General features: G+C 42.4%; 1 protein-coding gene across 2 annotated transcripts in view; it reads left to right on the forward strand.

Moving 5' to 3' along the window:
• The window catches only part of negr1 (neuronal growth regulator 1), a 212,484-nt gene that overhangs the window by 103,362 nt on the left and 84,892 nt on the right, over positions 1–24,230 (forward strand). For both annotated transcript variants that reach the window (XM_080430684.1, XM_080430685.1), the window contains exon 3: positions 11,790–11,915. In XM_080430684.1, coding sequence (XP_080286810.1) covers positions 11,790–11,915 — 126 coding nt within the window. The remainder of the gene's footprint in view (positions 1–11,789; positions 11,916–24,230) is intronic.

Genomic DNA, 24,230 nt, shown 5'->3' on the forward strand with positions numbered 1-24,230 from the left:
ATCACATCCAGACACCCGTGGAGTCAAGCATCTTTCCTCCAACTGAAACGGCAGTACTTTGTGTCATGGTGCCTGTCCAAGCCACTCTCTCCCCATTAATCACCACCGGGCATCTGTAGTTTGAACTTTGACCTTTAGCACTACGTCAAGGCTTGGTGACAGATGGAGACAGAGCTTTGTGTCCCCACATCAGATCATCTGCTTCTACCACACACACTTGGACAGGCATAGACACATGCTAGACTCACACGTCACATGCAGCCGTAACCTTACAATACAGTCATACAGCCGCCCACCCCCAGCAATAAGCACACGCAAAGACTCACATAAGCATGATTTATACATGACACCACCGTCGTACGGCAGAAATGGCAGATCTACAAGCTGCACAAGCTCACAAACAGCTTATATATCTGCTCCTTTTTGGCACACGACACCGCGTACAACGTAGCATAACTTGGGTGACAGTAATGGCGTTTGTTCATGCTCTGGTATTTCGAAGTGGGGAAACCAGCACGACCTTTTGAAAGTCTCGCTGTTGCCCTTTGCATCTTCACACATTTTAAATAATCCTTTTGTGCTTGGCTCCGCCTATTAAAGCCCCCGCTCCCATGCATGGCTAATTGAAACGGCGCTGTGATCGCCGTCTTCGAGGATGAAAGTGACAAGTGGCCCTCCTAGATGAATTTTGTTTATCATAAGCAAGATGCTGGAGCTGAAAGACACTGATTAACATGAATAAATTAGATGCTATTTCAATAAGTGGGTGATAGCTTATCTTTGAATTACATGCCCAGTGCAGCACTCTTCATTCGAGATTAATTGCCTCTCACAAGGTATTTCCGAGAGTTCATTTTCATCAATTGATTTCCCTTAATTTGTGAATTCCTCAGAAGTGCATGAAATTGGCAACAAGTTCTGCATAATCACGGTTATGCGTCGTTAACCTCATTGGTAATTACTCATCATACTGTATGTATCAGCTGTGACATTTGTGGAAGCGTGTTATTTTTGCACCATTAGGTCACAACAGGAATATTAACATCAACCGGTGGCTAATTGCAGGCTGAACTTCAGTGCTAGTCTAGTGCTAGTCTGGGCTGTTCCACAATTCTGGGGACCAACCCTTTAAAAAGCCACTGTTCCTTGGTGGACTTTTTCATTCTCTCCCCAGGTTCAATCTCCCGGGCCTGGACTAGTGGTACTCAATGTGGGGTCTGGGGACCCCTAAGGGGCCTTGAGGGGGTTCCAGGGGGTCCCCAGCTAAATGATTGATAATTAGGAACCAATTGGACCCATAAGGGTGCATTTTGTACACTCTCTGAGGTAAATTAGCACAGAGGATTTTTAGGGTTCCAGAGATAAATATTTTAATAACTAATATTTTAACTGTAACCAAGTATCCCAGAAGCCCAGACCACAGAGACACCCAAAAGCATTTTAATGAGGTAAATAAAGGCAAGCCAGGCAGAATTTCTTTTCTTCTTTTTTTAAATGTACGATTATGGGATTTCCTGCTACGTTATTGTTACATCCAATATTAGGGTTATTTCTGTGCCACTCAGCATTGTGGGAAATGCATTAACAATGTCGCTCAAAGCATAAAAGTGGGCCATAGAAGATGAACCGAGAGAGGAACACAACTTCTGGGCTTCACAGCCGGAAAAACCATGGCCACAGATTCAACGTTGCGCGGTGTGCCAGGTGCAAGCTCGGCGACTCTCTAGAGGAGTAGCGGCTTACCGAGATACAGCAGTAAAAATAACAAGTAGGTCACACCTAAACAAACAAAGATGCAAGGCACTACAGATGGATCCTGTGCAAAAGGACACGATACACATCACACAGTGGCAGGAAAATCCATTTAGGTTTAGATCAGACAAATTCCCATAGCCTGCATAACCCTAAAATGTAGTACAGTACTGCTCAGCGTTGACATACATACAGTACTATAAGTGGATACTCTCTTGGTCCCCTGTTCAAATGTACCCTCTGGCAAAATGCTCAAGTACATTAATAGGGTAAATCTCTAGATTAATCTCACCTAATGTGTACCATTATGGAATAATGTGCATTAGCCTACCTAATGTACCTGACCTATGGAATGTATTTGTGTCCACACACACAGACATTTTTCTGTCTGCTGCGTTGAATCATGTGCACCAGAATCCCTGTTATTAAGCTATCAAACATTTCAGGCACGAGGAGTTCTTAAAACAAAGGGATGCCCAAGACAGACAGGCAATAAGTGCTTGATGAGGCTTTATGTGTTTAGGCCCTGCCAACGCCGGGCACTCATCATTCCTGCTCCACTGCCACTGCTGCTGGGCTCCTATAAATGGAAAGAGAAAGAAAGAAAACATCCCTGTTTCTGAGGACTTTTATTGCTTTTTATTATTAGGGTGTGGTTTTGTGTTTGTCGGTTGAAGAAATTGATATGTTTCATAACACCACGAGAAAGAACGTGGCGGGTGCTATTGGGATCTACACAGTACAGTAACTTTCAAAGATTATTGGCCAGCGGTCACAGACGGTCGGTTGGTATACATGTACTGTGTCTGTATGCCTTCACACGCACGCACGCACGCAGCACGCACACACACACACACACACACACACACACACACACACACACACACACACACACACACACACACACACACTTTTATTTTGTCTTACTGTCTTTGATGAAAACCAACTTTTCATGAAGAAATTTAATTTTACTTAACCTGCTGGCCCAACCTAACCCTAAGCCTAACTTCCAAACTCCAACTAATCCTAACCCAAACCCTGACCAGAAATGATCCCTTTTCCTCATGGGGATTAGACCAATATCCCTGTGAACTACAGACGATGTTCTGTGGTTTTTACTAAGGTGCCCACAAAGATAGTAAAACATGCATGCACGCACACACGCACGCACGCACCCATGCGCGCACACACACACACACACACACACACACACACACACACACACACACACACACACACACACACACACACACACACACACACACACACACACACACACACACACACACACACACACACACACACTTTTATCATTGTACAGCAGACACCTTATATTTCAATTTGCTTCGTTGTTCATTCTTTCCCGTACTGTATCATAACAGTTTGCTAATGGTTTCACACAGGCTCATGACATGACTACCTGTATATGTAAGACAAAGCCAAAAAAGCATAATTGGACGTACCTTTTGTCACAATTTTGTCTTGTTTTTGTTTCCAAGCAAAGCAGTAAGGACCCAAAAACTATTTTTTTCAATTATGACACTCTTTCTACTCGGATGAACTTTTCACAAAGTTAAGCACTTCATATTATCTTCGCTTGCTTTGTCACATCGCAAATGGAGGTAATCCCTCTGAGTAATATAATCTGTCAGTGTTTATGTTTAGTTTCCGTGTCTGATGCCTAATTAACGGATTGGAAGTCAGTTTTCCTATTACAGCCTGCAGCGAGGACGGGGAATAAGAAACGCCTTTTAGGAATAGCTAGCTACAGTATGCTCAAAGTGTCTCATTACTGAGGTGTATATTAAGTCCGGCTTATACAGGTGAATTTGACAAATTTCCCCTTTATCAATGTCATCTCTAATAGCCCTATAATACCGGAAGGCGCGGGGGGTGGTGGGGGGGGGGTAATTTTAGGATTACGCAGTCATTCAGGGACAAGGTAGTGATTTCACCTTGCAGAGTAAAGCCGCATAATAAAACTTTGAAATCTGCCCCAAACCAATTTTGAATGTACCGCACATTGTTGATTAACCCATTCAATCCGGGGAAGCGTCCGAGTCATTTTGGATTTCTTTGGCTATTCAAAAATAGCAGTTATGCTATTTTTATACAAGCTCATACATTTATTATACAAGCTCATAGTGCTATGAGCTTGTAGATCTGCTATTTTAGAAAAATCGTGAAAATGTGTGCAAAGTGTGTTCCCTTTTTTAAAGGGAACATTTGTAAAATATTTTTTTTCCAGGGACCCCTGTAGAAGCAAAGATTTGAGTTACAAAATGTTTGCTTTAAAAGATATACAGTATATATACAAAGATTTGTACACATTTTCATGATTTTTCTAAAATAGCAGATCTACAAGCTCATAGCGCTATGAGCTTGTATATCTGCTATTTTTGAATAGCCAAAAGACATCTAAAGTGACAGAGATGCGTTCCCGGGTTGAATGGGTTAAAAGGACTATGCGTCCTTCCTTATACCGGCCAAGCATCTGCTTCATATCAACGGCCTTCTGTGTTGCAGCGTTTGGTCGTCCTGGCTGTGTGCCCTGCCATGCATTGAGGAGGGTGGGAAAGGCTGGAGGGTGTTAACGAACGTAGAATCTGAATATATCATCGCTGTCGGGCAGAGACCTTATGACCACCTTCCCCTTCCTCTACGGAATAATCCTTATCCTTTCTTCTATTATCAACACCATTCAATCCGGGAACGCGTCTCTGTCATTTTAGATTTCTTTGGCTATTCAAAAATAGCAGATATACAAGCTCATAGCGCGGCACCGAGTGCCGCGCTATGAGCTTGTAGATATGCTATTTTTGAGACATCGTGAAAATTTGTGCAAATCTTTGAATATATATATATTTTTAAGCGAACATTTGTAAAATATTCTGTTCCAGGGACCTCCAGAAGGAAAATAGCAGATCTGCAAGCTCATGAGCTTGTATATCTGCTATTTTTGAAAAGCCAAAGAAATCTAAAATGACAGAGAAAGAAGGAAACAGTGCTGAAGAGTTGGTAATTTAATTACGAAAATAGATCCAATAAATCCACGTGAACAGCCTAGGGTTCTAACTTCTGTATCACCCGTATAACAACACATGTCACTTCCACCGTTTTATCGCCACCGCTTTCCCTCCAGAACAGAAAGTGAACAAGAGAACAATCCCATAACTCGTTGCCGGCGCGCTCAGCCCGCCAACAACTTAAAAGGATAGTCCCCCCCCCAAAAATCGATCGATTAGTCACCCCATGGAGACTTGAATCCAGGGATATGTTTTTGTTTTTGTCGCATTCCTAAGCCAATAATTTGGCTCTTTGTGTCTCCCACCGGTACCACTGCCGGTCATCAAATTATTGACTTAGGAATGCGACAAAAACATAAAAAAATATCAATGAATTCAAGTCTCCATGGGCTTTCGACTAATCGAAAGAAAAAAATGCCATATTGGGGAGGAACTATCCCTTTAAAGGACCATACCACCTATGTATACAGCATAGGGTTACAACCCTGTATCTCCATATTTCAACTTATTATGTTTTTTCATAAATTAACATCCTACAAGAGTCTCGCAACAAAAGTAGCGAAAATAGCCGATCTACAAGCAAGTGAGCTTGTAGATCGTCTATTTTCGCTATTTCAGAAACATTTTGAAAGTGAAAGTGGTTAAGTGGGCCTGTGTGTTTTATAAATATTGAACCAATGAAAACTATTAACAAGAGCTTGTGAATAAATAATAACTATATTGTATATATTGGTCACAGGTTCCTTTTTACATTTTATGAAAAGTAACCGTTTATGAGGTTTCCACCCGACAGCGACAATATATGAATTACAGAGTGGACGTCTTTGTCTCTCTTTATTCTTCTCCCTCCCACTCTCTTTATCTCAAATTTGTATTACCCCCGCCCTCACCCTTTCTTTCCCCCCAGTGCACGGGGCTGTGCGTTATAACAGGGAGGCCTTTGCTTCTCCCCTCTGTGCCGTAATTGGAATGCTGGCTGGCAGTAGGTGTAGCCGGTAATGGGGTCCTGCAATTGGTGGCAGCAGTCAGCCCTGGAGAAGCCTGTCAGAATTCATAGAAGCGGCCAGTGCTACGTAGACTCCGCTTTGCAGGAGCGAGAAACCCCCCCCCCCACCCCACCCCCAGCTCTGCATTTTAATAGTGCAGCTGTAAGCATTTCCGTAATTCGAGGTGGCGTCATTAGAAGCGTATTTATTCACACGGGGCGTCCGCCGAGAGGGAGAAGACGATGGCGGGATCAGCTGTGGCAGCCCCCCCCTCACCTCTTCTCCCACAGCAGCCTCCCGCTAGGCTGTAGAAGCGGAAATTGCAGAGGAACGGGCAAACATGACAATCACCGAGCCACTATAATGAATTAGCACGTGAAGAAAAAACAACAAGCCGGGGTCGCTTGCGAGGGAACAGTCGTGGTGGCGTTCCATCGTCAAAAGGGCGGCGCGGTCGAAAACATCCCTGTTGTTTTTGAAGGGAGGCCTAGAAAGGGAGACACATATTGTACGACATATGGAGATGAGAACGTAGGAGAATAGCAGTTTAATGTAGCTTAATGTAGCTGTTCAAGGGTCAGAGCATGTGCAACTGCAAGGAAGGCGTCCGTTAAGCACTTCTGAGTAGTGGCAGCAGATGGTGATAGAGCTACTGTACCTCAGGGTAAGAGATTACATTGCTTTTTTCCTGTCACTTTTCCTCAGCAGAAGGCAAAAAGTGTGCACCTTGTACTGTGTTGACCTCTTAACACTGTTTATAGTGTGTAAGCTGTTTCATATGGCCGAGAGGAAAGCTAAGCCTCAGAGGCCTCAGCACTAGACAAACACGCACGCATGCACGCACGCACGCACGCACGCACGCACGCACAGTGGCATAAACACACACACACGCCCTAATAATACTTACACTGTCTGGTGAAGGATCGTCAAACTGCATCTTTCCATCTCTCTCTCTCTCTCTCTCTCTCTCTCTCTCTCTCTCTCTCTCTGACAAAATATAAAACATAGTTTGCCACCAAGAACTTCCACTTGAATACGATGCCTACTATAAGTTTATAAATGATCTGGAAGGTTTCAATAACATCTGGGCTGTTGAGGGGGTGTTGTGCCTACCACAGGAAGGGGGAGAGCTGGTTCTTTGCTTCTAGTGGAAGGATATAATTATTTATTTTTGTTGGTTTTGTTTTGTTTTGTGTAATTGTATGATTGTGGACTGGAACTGGAAAGGAGTGGTTTTTAATAAAGAGCTTAAACAAAAAAAAACAAAAAAATCTCTCACTCTCACTCTCACTCTCACTCTCTCTCTCTCTCTCTCTCTCTCTCTCTCTCTCACTCTCAAAGTCAATCCTAAAACCACAGGCAGCCACTGTTAGGAAGTGAAAATAACATGGTTTTTGTTTTGGTAGCTTGATATGAATGAGTGGAAATCCAAATGGATGTCAACTGCTGTTCCAAGTGGTCCCCTGGACTCTCATCATCAGACCCGATACCAGCAGTGTCCCCTGTGGTCCCTCTGCAACCTAGCTTGCAAAATATCGTCGCTGTAGCCTAGCAACCAGACGTCCCTTTCCATATAAACTTGTTAGTTAGCATGCACTTTTTGGCCGTCGTATGACAGCTGGGCACGGACTCGTTTCATATCTTAAGTGGTCACAGTTGAGATCACACCACACAGACACACCTTCATGATACTAGCATAGAGTCCCGCTTAATTGGTTTGGGAGGTCAGGAAAAAATAGTAGGATCATAGCTCACAGTCTCAGGAATAAATTAACAGCTCACTTGTCCTCAGACGGACAGCCCCGTCCCACAGCTGTCGAAGTTTTCACATTTTCACATTTTAATGGTTGAACAATTATCTCTAAACTTTGTTCTGTTTAGATCCTTGACTTGTACTGTGTGTGTACTCCTCTGTTGGGTGCTTTCTACACTAAAGCATCTGAACTGAAAGCTAGATATCGTCTCGGGGACCGGCGGTGAGAGGGGCGGCTCCTCAAGACAAGCCTCTCAAACCTCTGAAATAAAACCCCTCTCTGCTCCCGGCCAAGAGCAGATAGGATCAAACACCAGCGTTTTCAATTTTGCACTATCAGACACTAAGGAGATGTGTCAACAGTGGGGTCCTACAGCAAGTAAACACAGGAGTACGACAGGCAATAACCTAGATTCAACACCGCCTCCGGACCTCTCACGCCAAAAGGTCCCCCCCACTTTTATCTCATTTAGATCCCGATCTGTTGATCAAAAATGACCCCCACTGAAGTCGCAGGAAACGGAACAAGAACAGAAAAAAGAAAAGAAGAAAACGAATCAGCCATGGTGTTTTCTCAGACTCTTATATCATTGCATTGTGTGTGTTTGTTTACTTGAGCCCCAACACAGATGGTACCTGATATTCCAGAACCACTGAGATTTACCACAAGCTAAATAATACCAGTGATAAACGGATTTAGCTACCGCTAGGCCGGGTGGCCCTACCCATGGTGGTGTAAGTCATGGGTTGCAGCTGTCAGGACTCAAGGAATCTGCGGGGGGAAAATAGCATTTATATCAAATACAGTATCATAAAATGTTTCACATTTGTGGCACCCTCTATGGGCAGAAGTGTTTCTGCTTGTGGGACCTTCGCATGTCGCATGTCGAGGTCCCTCAACATGCGTTCATATTTGGGGTTGGTTGCACGTTGCATATATGGAATTTTTCCTTGCCTTGCCACGGGGCAAACTGTGCCCTATAGATCAATGGTTCACAGTGGTTTGTGAAAATAGCCGATCTACAAGCTCACAACGCCTCGCAAATGCGAGGCGTTGTGAGCTTGTAGTTCGGCCATTTTCACAATATTTATCTGTGGAACCGAGTCAAACTAAATGTAATGCTTCAACTCCTACAATTCCAAGTTCTTGAGGGTGGGGGGTCCCCAGTTCAAATATGATTCTTTTGGGGGGAAAGTTTGGCCTGAAAAGTTTGGGAACCCTTGCTATAGACATGTAATGAGTAACTTTGCATGAGCAATCTCCTCAAGCCGGCTGTGAAGTGTGTGTTTAGTAGTTTGTGTTGCATGCCTTCATTATTGACACCGTGTGAGGAAGTTGAATTTATTGTCGGTCACCTATCTCTCCTCTGCAGTGCTGGCAATCCTGTTGATTGGGAAGGTGCCAAGTACTGTAGAGGAGGAGGGGTGTTTTTAATGGGTTAGGATACATTTAATTTTAATAATCTTGTGAGTGATTTGGCACCTGAATTATGTATTTGGAATTTGTTTTGTAAAACAGTGTAATTGTGTAAGATAAGTACTCCTGCCAATTTGGTACCCATCCAGCCTTCACCTGCTAATGGAGACTGGAGGTGTTGAGTTCAGCTTTGGCAAGCCTTGGGCTAACAAGTAGACAACACCTTGCAGGGGAGAGCTGCTAGGGCCTTGGGAGCATTTCCTGTTAAAGTTGTTGAGTTCTTGGTTTATTTCGGGGTTTTTTTGTTTAACTGTCAAGTGTTCATTTCTTATTTCCTATTTTTGGAACTTTATTTTTGGCCAATCGTATAATTTATTCTTGAAGTATTCGTTTTGCCCAGGACCTGCACTGCACAAATCTTGCACGGGAACTATTTGTGTTTTGGAAATAAATAAAGGGATGTCCCAAAAAAATGCATTTGTGGACCTTTTTGGAGCCTTGGCCAACTGTTACACGCCTCCTCACTCATTTTGGAAACCAATTACAGGCAAACGATATCAAAATGCTGTTTGACGCTCATTGTCGCATGACTTTCAAGATATTGCGTACCTAATTTGGTAGAAGAAAATCATCTTTCTGCAACAAACAGTGACATTTGTCACATTTGTGGCGCCACCTATGAGTTTGAGTGAAATCCCTTTCGATTCTGCGCTTTGTAGAGGCCCCTCAATGTGTGATTCAAATTTGGGGTTCATCCAACGATGTGTTCATGATTTTTGGCATTGTTTGTAAAATAGGCCAGACAGGGGCAAAAAACATCATCCTGGCAGATATAATAATTAAACAAGGCAAACTACTAGTGTGCGTAGTTGAGCAGCTTCAGCACCTGACCAAATTTGTGGTCAGAGTGACATACAGACAGATTCATTACAATAATTTCACACTTGGCTCAACTAATGATGCATCATCCTACAGTTGGCTGAAGGCTATTTGCCTGTGATCATTAATACGTCGGTGTTGATACGTGCGTCCGCGGTTGTGCAGACGCTATGCCAGATAGATGGATAGATAATTCATTTTCAGTGTTTTCTCTTGTATTACCTCTCATATAATGCAGACCTCGACAAGTTTTAATAGCCTCAGGAATGTGTTATTTTCAGCATAGATGATCGGTGGGTCTTTCTCATTCACACAGACAACGAATTGTGTTTGAATCAGAGGAAAAAGGTGACGGCACAAGAGAGAAGATGTTCTCATCCATCGAGCTCCGAGCAGCATTGTCTTCTATTGTTGGCAGTGGTGGACTGGACAGTAACAAAGTACTTGCTTACTGCACTTGTACTGTATTTGCATTCTACGCTACATTTCTAGGAAGGGAAAAAGGATCTAAAATCCAAAAATAGCAGATCTACAAGGTCACAAAGTGTTCATTGTGAGCTTGTAGATCTGCTATTTTCACTGTTGTTGATATTTTCTTTTACATTTTGGAGTGGTGGCGGTGTACACATTCTAAATAGCCATGCAATGATATTAAAAAGAAAATGTACTTTGTAATTTGTACTTTGAATGACAATATTTTTAAAGGCAAGTACTCCAGTACTATAACTCAAGTACACATTGTAGCTGAGTCATATTTGACCAGGAGTATCTTTACTTTGACTCAATCTGGAGTTGAGTACAAGTAGAGGTATACTATCAGTGTCCACTGTCCACCACTGATTGTTGATTATATTGGAAGTGAGGAGCCAGGAAGGGAGAGAGGAGGACTCAGACAAATTGGAGAGAGTTCAAATCACAACAGAGTTCATCTGACTCCATGCAGGGTGACAGGCCTAAAGAGGAACTGGGGAGAATTGTTGATTCAACTTCTCTTTTGACAGTTTTTCAGGAGGCGTTGAGAGGAGGGATCAAGGGTTTAGTTTGGAATAGTTCAGTTGAAATCCCCAGACAATCGAGAGCCCATTAAATAGCATGAGTCACTGCAGAGGCTCTGTGAAAGATACAAATCTGTCAGATTAAAATGGTTCTATTGAGTGTGTGTGTGTGTGTGTGTGTGTGTGTGTGTGTGTGTGTGTGTGTGTGTGTGTGTGTGTGTGTGTGTGTGTGTGTGTGTGTGTGTGTGTGTGTGTGTGTGTGTGTGTGTGTGTGTGTGTGTGTGTGTGTGTGTGTATACTGTACATGCACGTTGTTTGTCACTTGTTATTCAATGTCTTTATGCACGCGTGTGTGTGTGCATGCTTGCCACTTATTTTCTGTCTGAATTTCTTTGTGAGTGTGTATTTACAGCGTGTGTGTATGTGTGTGTTTGTAATAGTCTAAACGTATAGTCTTTATTGAGCTCTAGGAGGATTTTCGTGCTCAGAAACTTTTTATGAAATCATGTCCAGCAGGGACTGTTGATGATTCCGATCTCTTGAACTTATGTCTGGACTTGTTTGGATGTACTGTATAAAGTCCTTAATACAGCCAAATGAAGATTCAGCCTAAAGCTAGGATTTATTTATGAAGCCACAGAACATACAGCGTACCACAGCTCAGCTGCCTCACCGCCTGCCTCTTAAGCCTAAGTTATACTTTGTTGCACAACAGTGTGCTTCGCCTAGCATCCAGAATATTTTCGCTTCATCTGCAGGGTGAGGGTTGCTGCAGACGCATTTCGGCAGCGATTTAGCGTTACTTCAGCAGCACCCGGACAGTTTCGGTGCTGTTACTTGCAATAGTCCGGTCTTTTTGTGGGTGACCCGGGCTGTAGCCCTTTAAGCCTGTGCATTAAGCCGGGCCTAGGGTGTGGGGGGATACTATTCAGGTTCAAACTGCTAATCTTTTTGTTTATTTCTTCCCTCTCTCCATTGCAGTTCCCCCAAAAATATACGACATTTCTTCTGACATCACGGTAAACGAGGGGAGCAACGTGTCGCTCATCTGCACGGCCAGTGGGAAACCTGAGCCCACCATTTCCTGGAGACACATAACCCCATTAGGTGAGTTCACTTCACCTCTAACAGGAGACACATAACCCTGTTAGGTGAGTTCACTTCACCCCTAACAGGAGGAGGATAATGGATAGAAGGATGGAAGCAGTGGTGGAAGAAGTACTTAATACTCTTTAGTAAAAGTATCAATACCACAACGTAAATACTCTGTTACAAGTAATAGTTCTGTATTCCGAATTTTACTTGAGTAAAAGTGCCAAAGTATTGGCATGAAGATGTACTTAAAGTATCAAAAGTAAAAGTGCTCAAAGTTTGTGTTGATTCTTGCTGGAGGCTTCACAGTATATGTCTCTACTTGTTTTCTAAACTGGATTATGTTTAGACTTCGTTGGATGTACTTGTATATATACTGTAATTCCATATAGTGTAATACCTGGGTAAAGAAAATAAGTTCTTACAGTAAGTAGTAGGTACTGTAGGTACTACTCACAACATGATACTGATCGGTTGATAGAACAATGAATGGGTGGATGGATGAATGAAAGGAGGGAAGTGGACAGGAGAGGATGAATAAATGAATGGATGATGGAACAATAATTAAGTAAAGGAGACATGGAGGAGAAGAGAGGACTACAGGAAACACCTCTACCTCCGGGCTAGAGTTAACAAAAATGTCAGCTATTGCTGCATTTACTTGCTCAATAAAGCAGCTATTTGTGTTGCCCAAGTGCATTCAGCCGCTGTTTTAATCGCAGGCGTTGATGAGGATTTGAGATTTAAAACGTGCCATTCCATAGCACCTCAAGGCGTAATCTGTTTCACTTTGTTATGAACCCTGTCATCCCTATTTTGGGCATGTCATTAAAGGTGAAAAGTTTCAAAAACAATTAAGAGATGTTACAGGTTTTCACACACAAGCTACAAGCTCACAACTAGTCGGCTATTTTTGAACTGCCTAAGTACAAAATAGGGAGCCTATTAAAAAGTGATAAACGTGCATGACGTGCATTTTGAGGACACCCACCAACATGGAAACAGGCACTCGCAAACACACACACACACACACACACACTCACACACACACACACACACACACACACACACACACACACACACACACACACACACACACACACACACACACACACACACAGACAGACACACACACATACACATACACATACACATACACATGCACACACACTCACACACAGACCATTAAGTGCTTTGAATGCTAAACCTCCCTTTGAAAACTTCATTCGGAGGCGTTTAGCTGTTATGGAAAAGCCCTCCCCCGACCTCCCCTCCTCCCTCATTTTCATATTAATGGATTAAGGCATGCTGCGTTTATCTGATAGCTCTGAGGATGACTGCATTCATCTTATGGCTGTCAAAACCTCCTCTCTGGCACGCTCTCTCCTGATTGTGTTGGGTGGGCGGGCGGGTGGGGAGTTTTCCCGCAGATGATCAAAAGAGCCGTCCTCGGTCTCCGAGTGGCAGTCACTCATACTACTTTGAAGTGTCCACACTTTGAAGTACGCCGGGGAAAAGGTAAATGATACGATGGTCAAAATGAAATGTAGCCGGAGACTAAACGTAATCATAGAGTCCTGTCTACAGCACATCAGAAAGGGGCCATTTGGCATGAATTGTGTGAATCAGTCATGACAGTAATGGTGATTTATCCAAAGGACCAGGTACAACTCAAATGTCGTAATAGGCTAATCGCTGATATGGTATGAAACCCCATTCACTCTGCAGGATGAATGCGTGCTGTTCAGCTGCTTAGAGGTTTCATTCATGCAAATGTGACCATTGCAGAGGGTTTTACTCTTTGCTGCATGCTTGCTGAGATGTGGCAGCACTTTGACTCCAGCCTCAAGTGAAGTGGTTTGAAAGTAAAACTGCCTTTGATTCTCTTTTCTGATGTCTGACATTGCAGGGAGCACTCCGGAGGCGGTGAGCGTTTGATGGAGAAGCACCACGTTATCTTTTTTTACAAAGTTTTATTTCTGTATATGTCCCCGCAGACATGGACCAATGACAGCTCACACCGCTACATGTGCATGATGTCACAGATCAGAAACTTAACAGGGTGAACATCCCTGTGGGCTATGGGATCAAACAATGCCTCACTGTTATTAGACTATCGATCTTTTTGATGTCACAACATACTGAGTTGTTTCTATTGTACAGCGTTCAGCATGGATAGCTGCATGAAACCAGGGGAGTCAATCAACAACAAACAGGGGTGGACAAAGTTATATACTCAAGTATTTAAGTGTAAAAATTACACTGTACATTTTCTTTTTAATATCAATGCATTGAAAAATTATTGAAATAGTGAAAACAGAGGTTAATTCATAATATTTCTTGGAAGAGTCACTTCCTAGAAATGTAGTCGAGTCAGAAGTACAATGTTTCTATTTGAAATGTAGCGAAGTGAAAGCGTTTGTGTTTGCAAACATTTACTCAAACATACTTAGTTAGTTACTGTCCACAACTGACAACAACATCTTTTGATGTTATTGAACATTGTCAAGATGAAATTGGGCAGAATTCATCTGTTAATAGACAGAGTGATATGACAAAACAACAATGATAAATCAACTGATATGAAACGCTGGATGTTTGCATGCGCTCAGGCTGACATGAGGCCAAGGGGCTGAAATCGCTCTGAAATTACAAACATGCTCACTTGGCAGATTTCTATGCTCTGGCCTTCCTCTCCTCAGCAATCCTCAACCATTGTGTGTGTGTGTGTGTGTGTGTGTGTGTGTGTGTGTGTGTGTGTGTGTGTGTGTGTGTGTGCGTGTGCGTGTGCGTGTGCGTGTGCGTAGGGGTGGGGGGGGGTGATTGTGTGTACACTGTAGATAGTTCTGCAGCAGCAGTCAGTGAAGTTTGACAGAATGATAAATTGCACTGACTGACTGTCAAGTTCCTATTCCGCTCCAACTGCTTTGTGTTTGCTGTTTCTCTTTCCTTGCTCCCCCCTCCCCGCCAAACGCCAAGCTGCCAGCTAATAATAAACTTCATGCATCCACTGAAGTGGATGGCTTTATTGAGGGGATAATTTGGCTTAATACTTGTGCAAATAAAGTCATTCTGGGTGTTGGTGAACAAGATAGGCTAGATGTTGACAGCAGCAAGCATTTATAACAGGCGGGTCATCTTTGTTGACGGGTGTCGAATGGAGAAAAGAGTGCCAGTGTCTGCCTCCAGTTGAATGTGCTCAAGGAAACAGCAGTGCTGCATACAGTACAACAGCTTGACTGTGTAAAAATAGACACCTGGCCATTATGGTCAATTCACAATGGAGTTTGAGTTTGCGCTCGACGGTGAAGTCACCTGGAGCACAGTGCTATACAGTATGCCTGTGACTGGAACGGCCTCGGTTCAAATCCCCGGGCAGAGCGGTAAAGACTGAGAGGGCAAAGCGAACAGGACAAATTGTCCTCACACCCAACATCTGCCACGAAGAGGCCCTTGAGCAAGGAATTTAACCCCCAACTGCTGCAGTAGTGCTCCTCAATGGGCAATAGTGTACAACTAAGGCTATGGTTGAACTGCACAGCTGTACAGCTGGTGTGTGAGTGCACACGCGCGCGCACACGCACACGCACACACACACACACACACACACACACACACACACACACACACACACACACACACACACACACACACACACAGAAAATTATCTCTTACCCCTCGGAGGGAGTAGTTGCACTAACTGTTATATATGGGGCCAAGCAATTCATTTGGCCCTAACTCAGGAGTGATGGAAGTCATTCATCACCATTTTACATTCTCCTCAATCTACTGTCTGGCTTTACTTGGGAAATATAATTTTCCTGCCAGGTCAGTCTTTGTAATCCAAAAACTCTCTCGGTTGGCACAAAACTTAAAACACGCTATAGTTATTAATGGTTCACATTAAAAGAACACATTGTACAGTACACTGAATTTCTGTGAAAATCAGGAACTCTCTTGTTGTTCTGTTAAGCACATTTAATCATTTAAATACTCCCGTCAGTCACAATCTACGGTAAGTGAACATACCAACAAAGTATGGAATAATTACTATTCAATGAGTTTAACAGGACAAATCCGGTTAGGATAATGCATTGTTTAACTATATACAGTACTGTACTGTACAGTATATGACTGAGCGTAGGGAGTGGTGGAATCGTTAAGAAAAAAATTATACATTTTTTTCACTACATATGAAAGTAGAGGTTCATAGCTATAAAATGTGTTATAACTAGATTGTCCATTTCGTTTTGGAACTACACCTTGTTGTGTATCTGAAAACAAACATTTCGAGATTTTTTTCTCAGCTCAAATACATATTTTGGAAAAATAATTCATACTATTTTGTTAATACTATACACAGCAAATAAATATTGGTGAATGTGTAACAAAAATAAAAGTTATTCATGTCCTACTAGAAAAGTGTGCTCCTCATAGCACAGGTCTTCGCCAGGCAGGTTGCCTACCCAGGGCCCGCAAACTTTGGAAGGCAGTCTTAGCCAATTGGAAGGGGATCTGAAAAATCAGACTCATATATGTCGATCACATGACCCCAGAGATAATGTGTACCAATGTCTGTGAGTTTTGGACAAAATCTGTGTAGGAGTATTAGCAAAAAGTGTGTTTTGACAAAAACGCACTATGGCAGGAAATATAATCTGGCACCATCTGCCGGCAACTGCCGGTAGCTGCCGGTGGCTGTCAGTTAAACTATGCCTAAACCTAACCCTAACCCTAACCTCAGTAAAACTATGCCTATACCTAACCCTAACCTCAGTAAAACCATGCCTAAACCTAACCCTAACCTCAGTAAAACTATGCCTAAACCTAACCCTAACCTCAGTAAAACCATGGCTAAACCTAACCCTAACCTCAGTAAAACCATGCCCAATCTGGGAACCCATCGTCAAATAAAAAGGAAAAACAGCGCCCTCTGCTGTTTTTCACTCTTCCATTTGACTCTGGGCGGAGCTGTATGGAGGACCTTTGCTCACGGAAAACCGGGGTTTTGGTCTGCCCTCAGCCTTCCACTTCCGGTGGTGCGACTATGTTTTCATTCCCACTATCAATATTTCTCCACGGAACACTAACACAATTTCTCCCAAAGAACATGGATCGTTTTGGTTACTTGTTTCTAAGATGAAAGAGCAAGTTAAAATGTTACTAACTTTCCATGGTTTTGTCTGCTCCGAGGACGCTATTGTTAAATGAGTTTTAGTTTGTTTCCAGTGGGAATTGAGCCGCACACATGTAAATACCGCCCACTACATTTGATTGGGTAAAGCGCGGCCTGCTTCCTGATCTGAAGGCACGCCCACACCACGCCAATGTGCATGGGTTGTCAACACTACCGACAGATCCAAGTGCAGCTATGGATCTGTTCTTGAGAGATTAAACCATGCCTAAACCTAACCCTTACCCTAACGTCAGTAAAACCATGCCTAAACCTAACCTCAGTTGCCTGCAGCTGCCGCGGCTTAGGAAACACTGCCATGGCAGTTGCCGGTAGCACTGCGGCATTACTGCTGCCAGAAAGTGCACTCGCTCCTTCTGCACGCACGGACGGACGGACGGACGGACGGACGGACGGACGGACGGACGGACGGACGGACGGACGGACAGACAGGGGCGAAAACATAGTCTCTGCCAAGCCTTTGGCCTGGTGGAGACAATAAAATGCGTCTTGGAGTTGGGGATGGAGGTGGGTTGCTCGTTGCTTGCTGAAAAGAGAATGACAGGGTCTTCTGACTGCAGATTGGCTAGAAGTGCTCACACTTCAAGCTGTGAATGACAGAATGTTTGTGAAGTATCCCCAGCAATGAAAATGAAAGTGTGAGAGAGAGATCTTCCTTATTGAATCTAAGCTTAGAGCTACATTATGTGAACCGGTGGCAGATTATCATTCATGGTTAACGTGTTGGATTACTTCTACAGCGAGGTTGCTCATTGTGACTGCTCAGTGCAAGATGGCACTTTTTAGCTTATGCTGATTGATCTAGCACTGCCGTATCAGCCCTTGGGCTAATACGGTTTATCACCCCTCAGTCAGGGCAAATAAAAGTCTGTCTGTGTGATAAATATAGATGTACAGTGTATCCAACCTTGGCTGGGTTGCATCAGCACTCCCCTGACTGTTCAGGGTGATAACCCTGCCCTTGGTTACATAAACGTGGGCAACGACTGAGATAATTTATGTACAGTATATAAATGCAGTATACAATATATGTAGTATATCCCACTATGTATGCATTGAGATCTGTGCTACTGTTCTCTGGTTCTGTAGTAAGTTTCACCCATAGGTCATTTGGTGGAAGTGTGAAATACCCTTTAACACAGCCCGCTCCAGTGCTGTCTGGTTGGCTGGCCAATTGGCTGGCTGAGCAAAATTGCTTTGATAAGCTTTTTCCATTGAGATTTGAATCCACAGGATGGAAGTGTGACCTTTGAAAAAGGCTGACTACAATCCAGGAATACATATTTGATTGTTTCAGTGATAGGGCATGGTTGGCACACGTTTCTCTCTTCCTGTCTTTTTCCAGGCAGATATGGTGCTGGACTACGTTTGTGTTTTGATTTAGCTTTCCATTTAAGGTACTCGAGGTAAATGTCCCCACTCAACAACACGCCCCGAGGAAACAGACAGCATCATGCCCGACAGCCTCCTCTACAACAACAACAACAATAACAACAACAACAACATCAACAAATCTCTCCAAATACTTGAGCTTACTGGCATCCAGATTCGACATTCAGCTTGCCTGGGCAAGAAGTCAGAATAGTAACAGCTTAAATGTATAAGCAATGCTGCTGCAAAGCAAGTCAGTCGCGGCGTGGTGCTGTGTGATGAATATTTTAAATTTGAATTTATGTCACTGTTCCTTGCCGTGAGTAGTGCCTGCCATGGTACACTGGAATTTGGCAGCTCTTTGGCGAAACACAATATGTTTTCTGTCGTGTGTTCTCCAAGGACCTCTGGGTTATTTTTTTTTCATCCACAGTACTATGAAACTGATAACAGTGTTACATGCTGACATCTTAACATCATTTTTGTACTCGATGGCAGTAAGAGTTAAAGACTTGAAGTCTTCACGGGTCTAATATAAAGACTCGTACCCAAATGGACCCGCCAGAAATTTACCCGGAACCAAATGGACCCGCGCTATGGTCCAATTTGAAGAACTCGTACCCAAATGGAGCTGTGGAAATTTTCCCCGGATCCAAAGTATTAGAAATCTGAGTTCCAGATCCGAACAGTACCGAGAGCTGTCGGACCCGACCCGTTTAGAACCGCGACATACCAGAACCGGACCCGTACAAAACCCGAAATGCCCGAATGCCAAAGTTTGCTAACATCACAGCTTTGGAGTTTCCATTGTGCTTTGCAGAGCATACCGGTGACAGGCTATGTATTAACTCAATTGTTTTACCATTTTTGAACCATTAACCAAAACGTTACGTTAACATCAACAATCTTTGATATAACTGCTCCGACTTCAAACTTTGGCTTGAACTTTATTTCACCTTAGTTTGATGGCATCAGAATGTGACAGTGCTCCGATCATTTAGTGCCATCTTGTGGCGATAGTTTTGTTTTCACTTTGCAATCGCCGGGTCCACTCTGGTTTTATAAGAACACTGTCAGAGGCCCGAGACCTGAGACAAACGGTATGGGTTCCGACCAGGACCCGGAGTTACTTCTTGTGAATGGACCCATGACCGAGCCGGGTCCAGGTCGGATCCCGGGTATTTCGGGTAACGTGCTTACCCAAAGACCTCTATTGAAGAGCTGTGTATTTTAGATGGCATTTTCAATTGTCAGACAAATTTCACTCACAATGGTGCTGAGTGGACATGATGGGTTCGAATCCGGCTCACAACCTGTATCACCTATCCTCGTCTCACTCCCCTACTCTCTTCATTCCTATAATACAGTCTTTAAAAGAGTAACTTTATCTTTTCTCTAAGACCAGAAAGACTTTACAAATCAATGACATGCAATCACATATCAAAATATTCTTTTTGAAAGGTTTTCAACAGTCTTTTTGTCCCATCGATTCCACCAAACTCCTGGCCCCCAGATTCCATCTGAGACTGCTGTTTTTGTAACTGCACAATCACATGAAGCTCTCAAGCTTATCTCCACCACCTCACATTTTATTTCCCTGGGCTCATGCGGCTAAATATCTCAACACAGCAAGTATCACCGAGATAATTCCACAGGTCACAGAGGTGCCACCCTGGTCTGTCAGAGGTGACGTAGTGCTTCTCTTGGACCCATTCCATTCCCTGGCTTTTAGCGGGCCCAGATTGACAGCCAGGGAGCTGGGCAGAGGTGACGTGTCAAGGCAGACAAACTGAATGTAGTAAGGCACTCACAGTGCCTTGCACAGTGTTGTAATTCTGCCCCTGGTTTTACCCCTTCCCTTAAGCTGGTGGCAGAGTAGAAGTACTCGGAATGCCCCTGGGGTGGGTATGTACTCCATTTTTAAAAGTTAAAAAGGATGAATTGATGTAGAAAAAATTGCAGCCTTATGCTATAATGGATTCCTCAACGACGCCTGCCTTATCTGGGTAGTGCAGCCCTGAAAGAACTGTGCTCACAGCTCCCCTACACAAAGTGTGGAAATTGCTTACTATGACAGCTCTTAGCTAGTGTCGGTGCCGTATGCGAAATTAACCTCGCTGTGATGGTTTGTTTGGAGTGACGTGTCCCTGAAGTGAAAGACGCTTCTATACTGTAGCTCTCCACAGTCATTTGCACACTCAATACAAGTATGACCTTCAACCTAGTTTATGCTCCCCCTCGCAACGCCTATTTAACTTATTTTACACTTAAAGGGCTAATTTATTATACTTTGTCTCACAACCGCATTGCTCAACACAATAACACGCTTTTCAGTTGAAAATCTTTTGTTTTTCTCGAACAACACGGTCATACACTGAAGTGTAATTAGGCTTAATGTTCCTGAATGCATACACTGGGGATGCAATTCTTGCTTAATGGTTCCCCTGACCTTTGCGACCCCCCCCTCCCTCCCCTTTTCCCTGTAGCAATCGATAAGGAAACCATTGTGCAGCTCAGGCAAGACAAGGCCTCTGGATATCACAAGAACAAATGTATTGCCCTTCATTTATCATGCTAGAGTATACGACCTAATTAGATCCTGGAATGGACGCATGCCCATTTACTCTAAAAATCGGTATTTATCCATTTGAACTTGATTTCTTCAGGTGACGATCAAATTTACATCCAACTCAAAAGGTGTGCAGTAAATTGAGGTGGCTCACAGGCGTGAAGGAAATAAACAAAAATCAGACGTTGCATGTTTTAAAACAGATTGACATCATGAATTTCCCTGAATTATTTATCTCATAAAAACTGTACGCAGCACCTCCGTCACGTTGACAATTTCATTAGTCTTGGAGGCTTCCTTTCACCAAGTCTGATACATTTAGACTGCCTCTCAGAGACGTCATTAATACATGTAGCTTGTTGCTGAATCATCGTCCTTGCGTGCCTCAAAGGGCACAGAGGCAGCACACGTATCCACTCACTCTTTTAGGCGGCCAAAGCAAATTGACATATTCAGCTCCACCGGTTTTAATTGGAAGCCTGCATGCCACCTGTGGTTATTGTTGGAGGGCACTGTTAATTGTAGGTGGAATTTCTGAACACCTGTCTCTTGTGAATGTACTATTTGCATCAAATCTCAAGTTCATAGTCCAGGGAAGTTTCATGAATCTGAAGTTTCTTATGGACATATTTATTAGGTCCAGTGTATACCGTTCATTCAATTTCAATTCAAATCCGTTTTCAAATACATTTTATTATAGTGCCTAATCACAACAAGTTGTCTCAAGACACTTTACATATATAGCAGAGACCTAACGTTAACCCCTTCGAACCCACCACAACGAAACACGCTGTGAGCTTGTAGATGTGCTATTTTTGCTATTTCTGAAAATAATATTTGAAATGTTTAGAACATTTTTGACAGCTTTTGAAAAAGAAATTGCCCAAAATAGGGGGGGGGGGGCAGGGTTAAAGTGGTTAAACCGAGGGCAGACATACTGTAACCTTAATACACTGAAGAATTAGGTTTTGAAGACCTGTGCAACAACTACTATTGGAGCACCCCTGCTCCAGAATACTGCTATAACAAGCGAGTAACCCATTTCTGGAGCTCCGCCTGGTTCCTTACACCTGTATTTATATTAATAACTCCTGATCTACTGGGACAACACAAGGAAATACTTGGTTCTCCCAACATACCTGATAGATTGTGGCTAAAGAAGGCAACACAGTGACTTTTATAAATGTAAGCCTTTTAATCGTGCAAAAAGCCTACATCCAAAACTTGAGGCAGACTTTTAATTGCATCTGTCTAAGAATCTGTCATGTATTTTAAAATATTATCTTCATAATATGTGGCAGATATTTATATTCTAACTAACAAACTTTGCATCTGTGGAAAATAAAAACAGCATCTAAATAACATACATACAGTAGTAGGCGAATAAGTAACATACTGTACATCTTTATAACATAGCATAGGAGAGCAGAAGTGGGGCTGGAGAGACTCATGTAATTGTTAGGTGGTTGAACACCAGGTGTGCCCCAGTACCTGGTCTATAGATCAGTTGTAGAGGTTTGGGAGAACATGTAGGAAAACCAGCAAGGAGGGAATTGCAGTAGTCAAGCCTGGAAATGACTGAGGCTTGGATACGGAGCTGGGCAGACTGGTGTTGAAGGTTCTGAATCTCCGGATGGTATAAAGTATAAACGTACACAGGTCAAGTACGGACCCCTGGGGCACCCCTGGGTTTCATAATGAAAAGGGGGTAATCCTTTTGCCATCCTATTATTTACCTGTCTGCTGGCCTTCTGAACCATATTTAGTGTGGTTGCCCGAATGGGCAACCAGACTATTGTTATAGATAAATATGGAAGTCCATAGGTCCAAAAATTAAATAATAAATACCACAATGAAATAAATAATAAACACAATGATATAAATACAAAATACAATTAAATAAATACAAAATACAATTAAATAAATAAATGTATTTATTTATTGTGTATTTTTTTATATATCATTGGGTTTTCTATTTATTTCTTTGTGGTTCTTATTTATTTCATTGTAACTTTTAATGTCAACCTATATATATTACATGATGCCACTTTTAGCTATTTAATCAAGTCCATTGGTCCAAAAATTAAAAAATAAATATCGCAATGAAATTAATAAAATCCACAATGATATAAATAAAAATACAAATAAATAAATAAAAAATACAATTAAATAAATAAATGTATTTATTTATTCTGTAATGTTTTTTATTTTATTGCGTTTTATATTTATTTCATTGTGACTTTTAATGTCAACCTATATATATTACATGTTGCCACTTTTAGCTATTTCATAAGGTACATTGGTCCAAAAATGTTATAACAAATACCACAATGAAATATATAAAAAACATCATGATATAAATAAAAAATGCAAATAAATAAATAAATACATTTATTTATTTTTTAGTGTTTTTCATTTAATTGTGCTTTTTATTTATTTATTTTGGTATTTATTAAATGGTTTTTTTATTTCATGCTGTCTTTTCAAAAGAATGGCTTCCATTTACCCAATCATGGATTTCATGCTGTCTTTTCAAAAGAATGGCTTCCATTTACCCAATCATGGTTTGACATCGCCGTCTGTCAATCAACAGGAACGGGGCGGGACCATAGGGCGGGACCTATTTGCTGATTGGGTAATCCCTGGCTCTGGATTACTTTGGTCTGTCTGTAAAACTGAAGCCAGCTCCGCCATTTTTAAATCCCACTGAATATCACTAGTGTTTTTATCTGTAGATAAAGTAGGCCTATTATAATCGATTTGTAGTAAAAGTTATGGCATATGTGAATGAGAATGACTTGAGGGATGTGATGTTTACTTTAGATTAGATAGTTGTTGTTTTTTTCGCGGACCCCCCCGCGATTTCCTCCCTCACTAAAATGATAGCCTACTTACTTGTTAATGTTTTTTTTTCTTCACACATTTGGTAGAGAGAGAGAGAGAGAGAGAGAGAGAGAGAGAGAGAGAGAGAGAGAGAGAGAGAGAGAGAGAGAGAGAGAGAGAGAGAGAGAGAGAGAGAGAGAGAGAATAAGGTGTCAACGAGGTGGTCAGCAGTGTAAATGGCTCTTACAATTTAAATAAGGCTACAATGACCAGTTACAGATACACTTCATCCACCTGAAAGGTGCGAATAGTTGCTACCAAAAAAATGACAGTATCAGTATGCTCAGGTTTAAAAACGTGACAGTGCTTACAG

Source organism: Gymnoscopelus braueri, assembly GCF_963280865.1.
Source record: "Gymnoscopelus braueri genome assembly, chromosome: 6".
Taxonomy (NCBI): Eukaryota; Metazoa; Chordata; class Actinopteri; order Myctophiformes; family Myctophidae; genus Gymnoscopelus; species Gymnoscopelus braueri.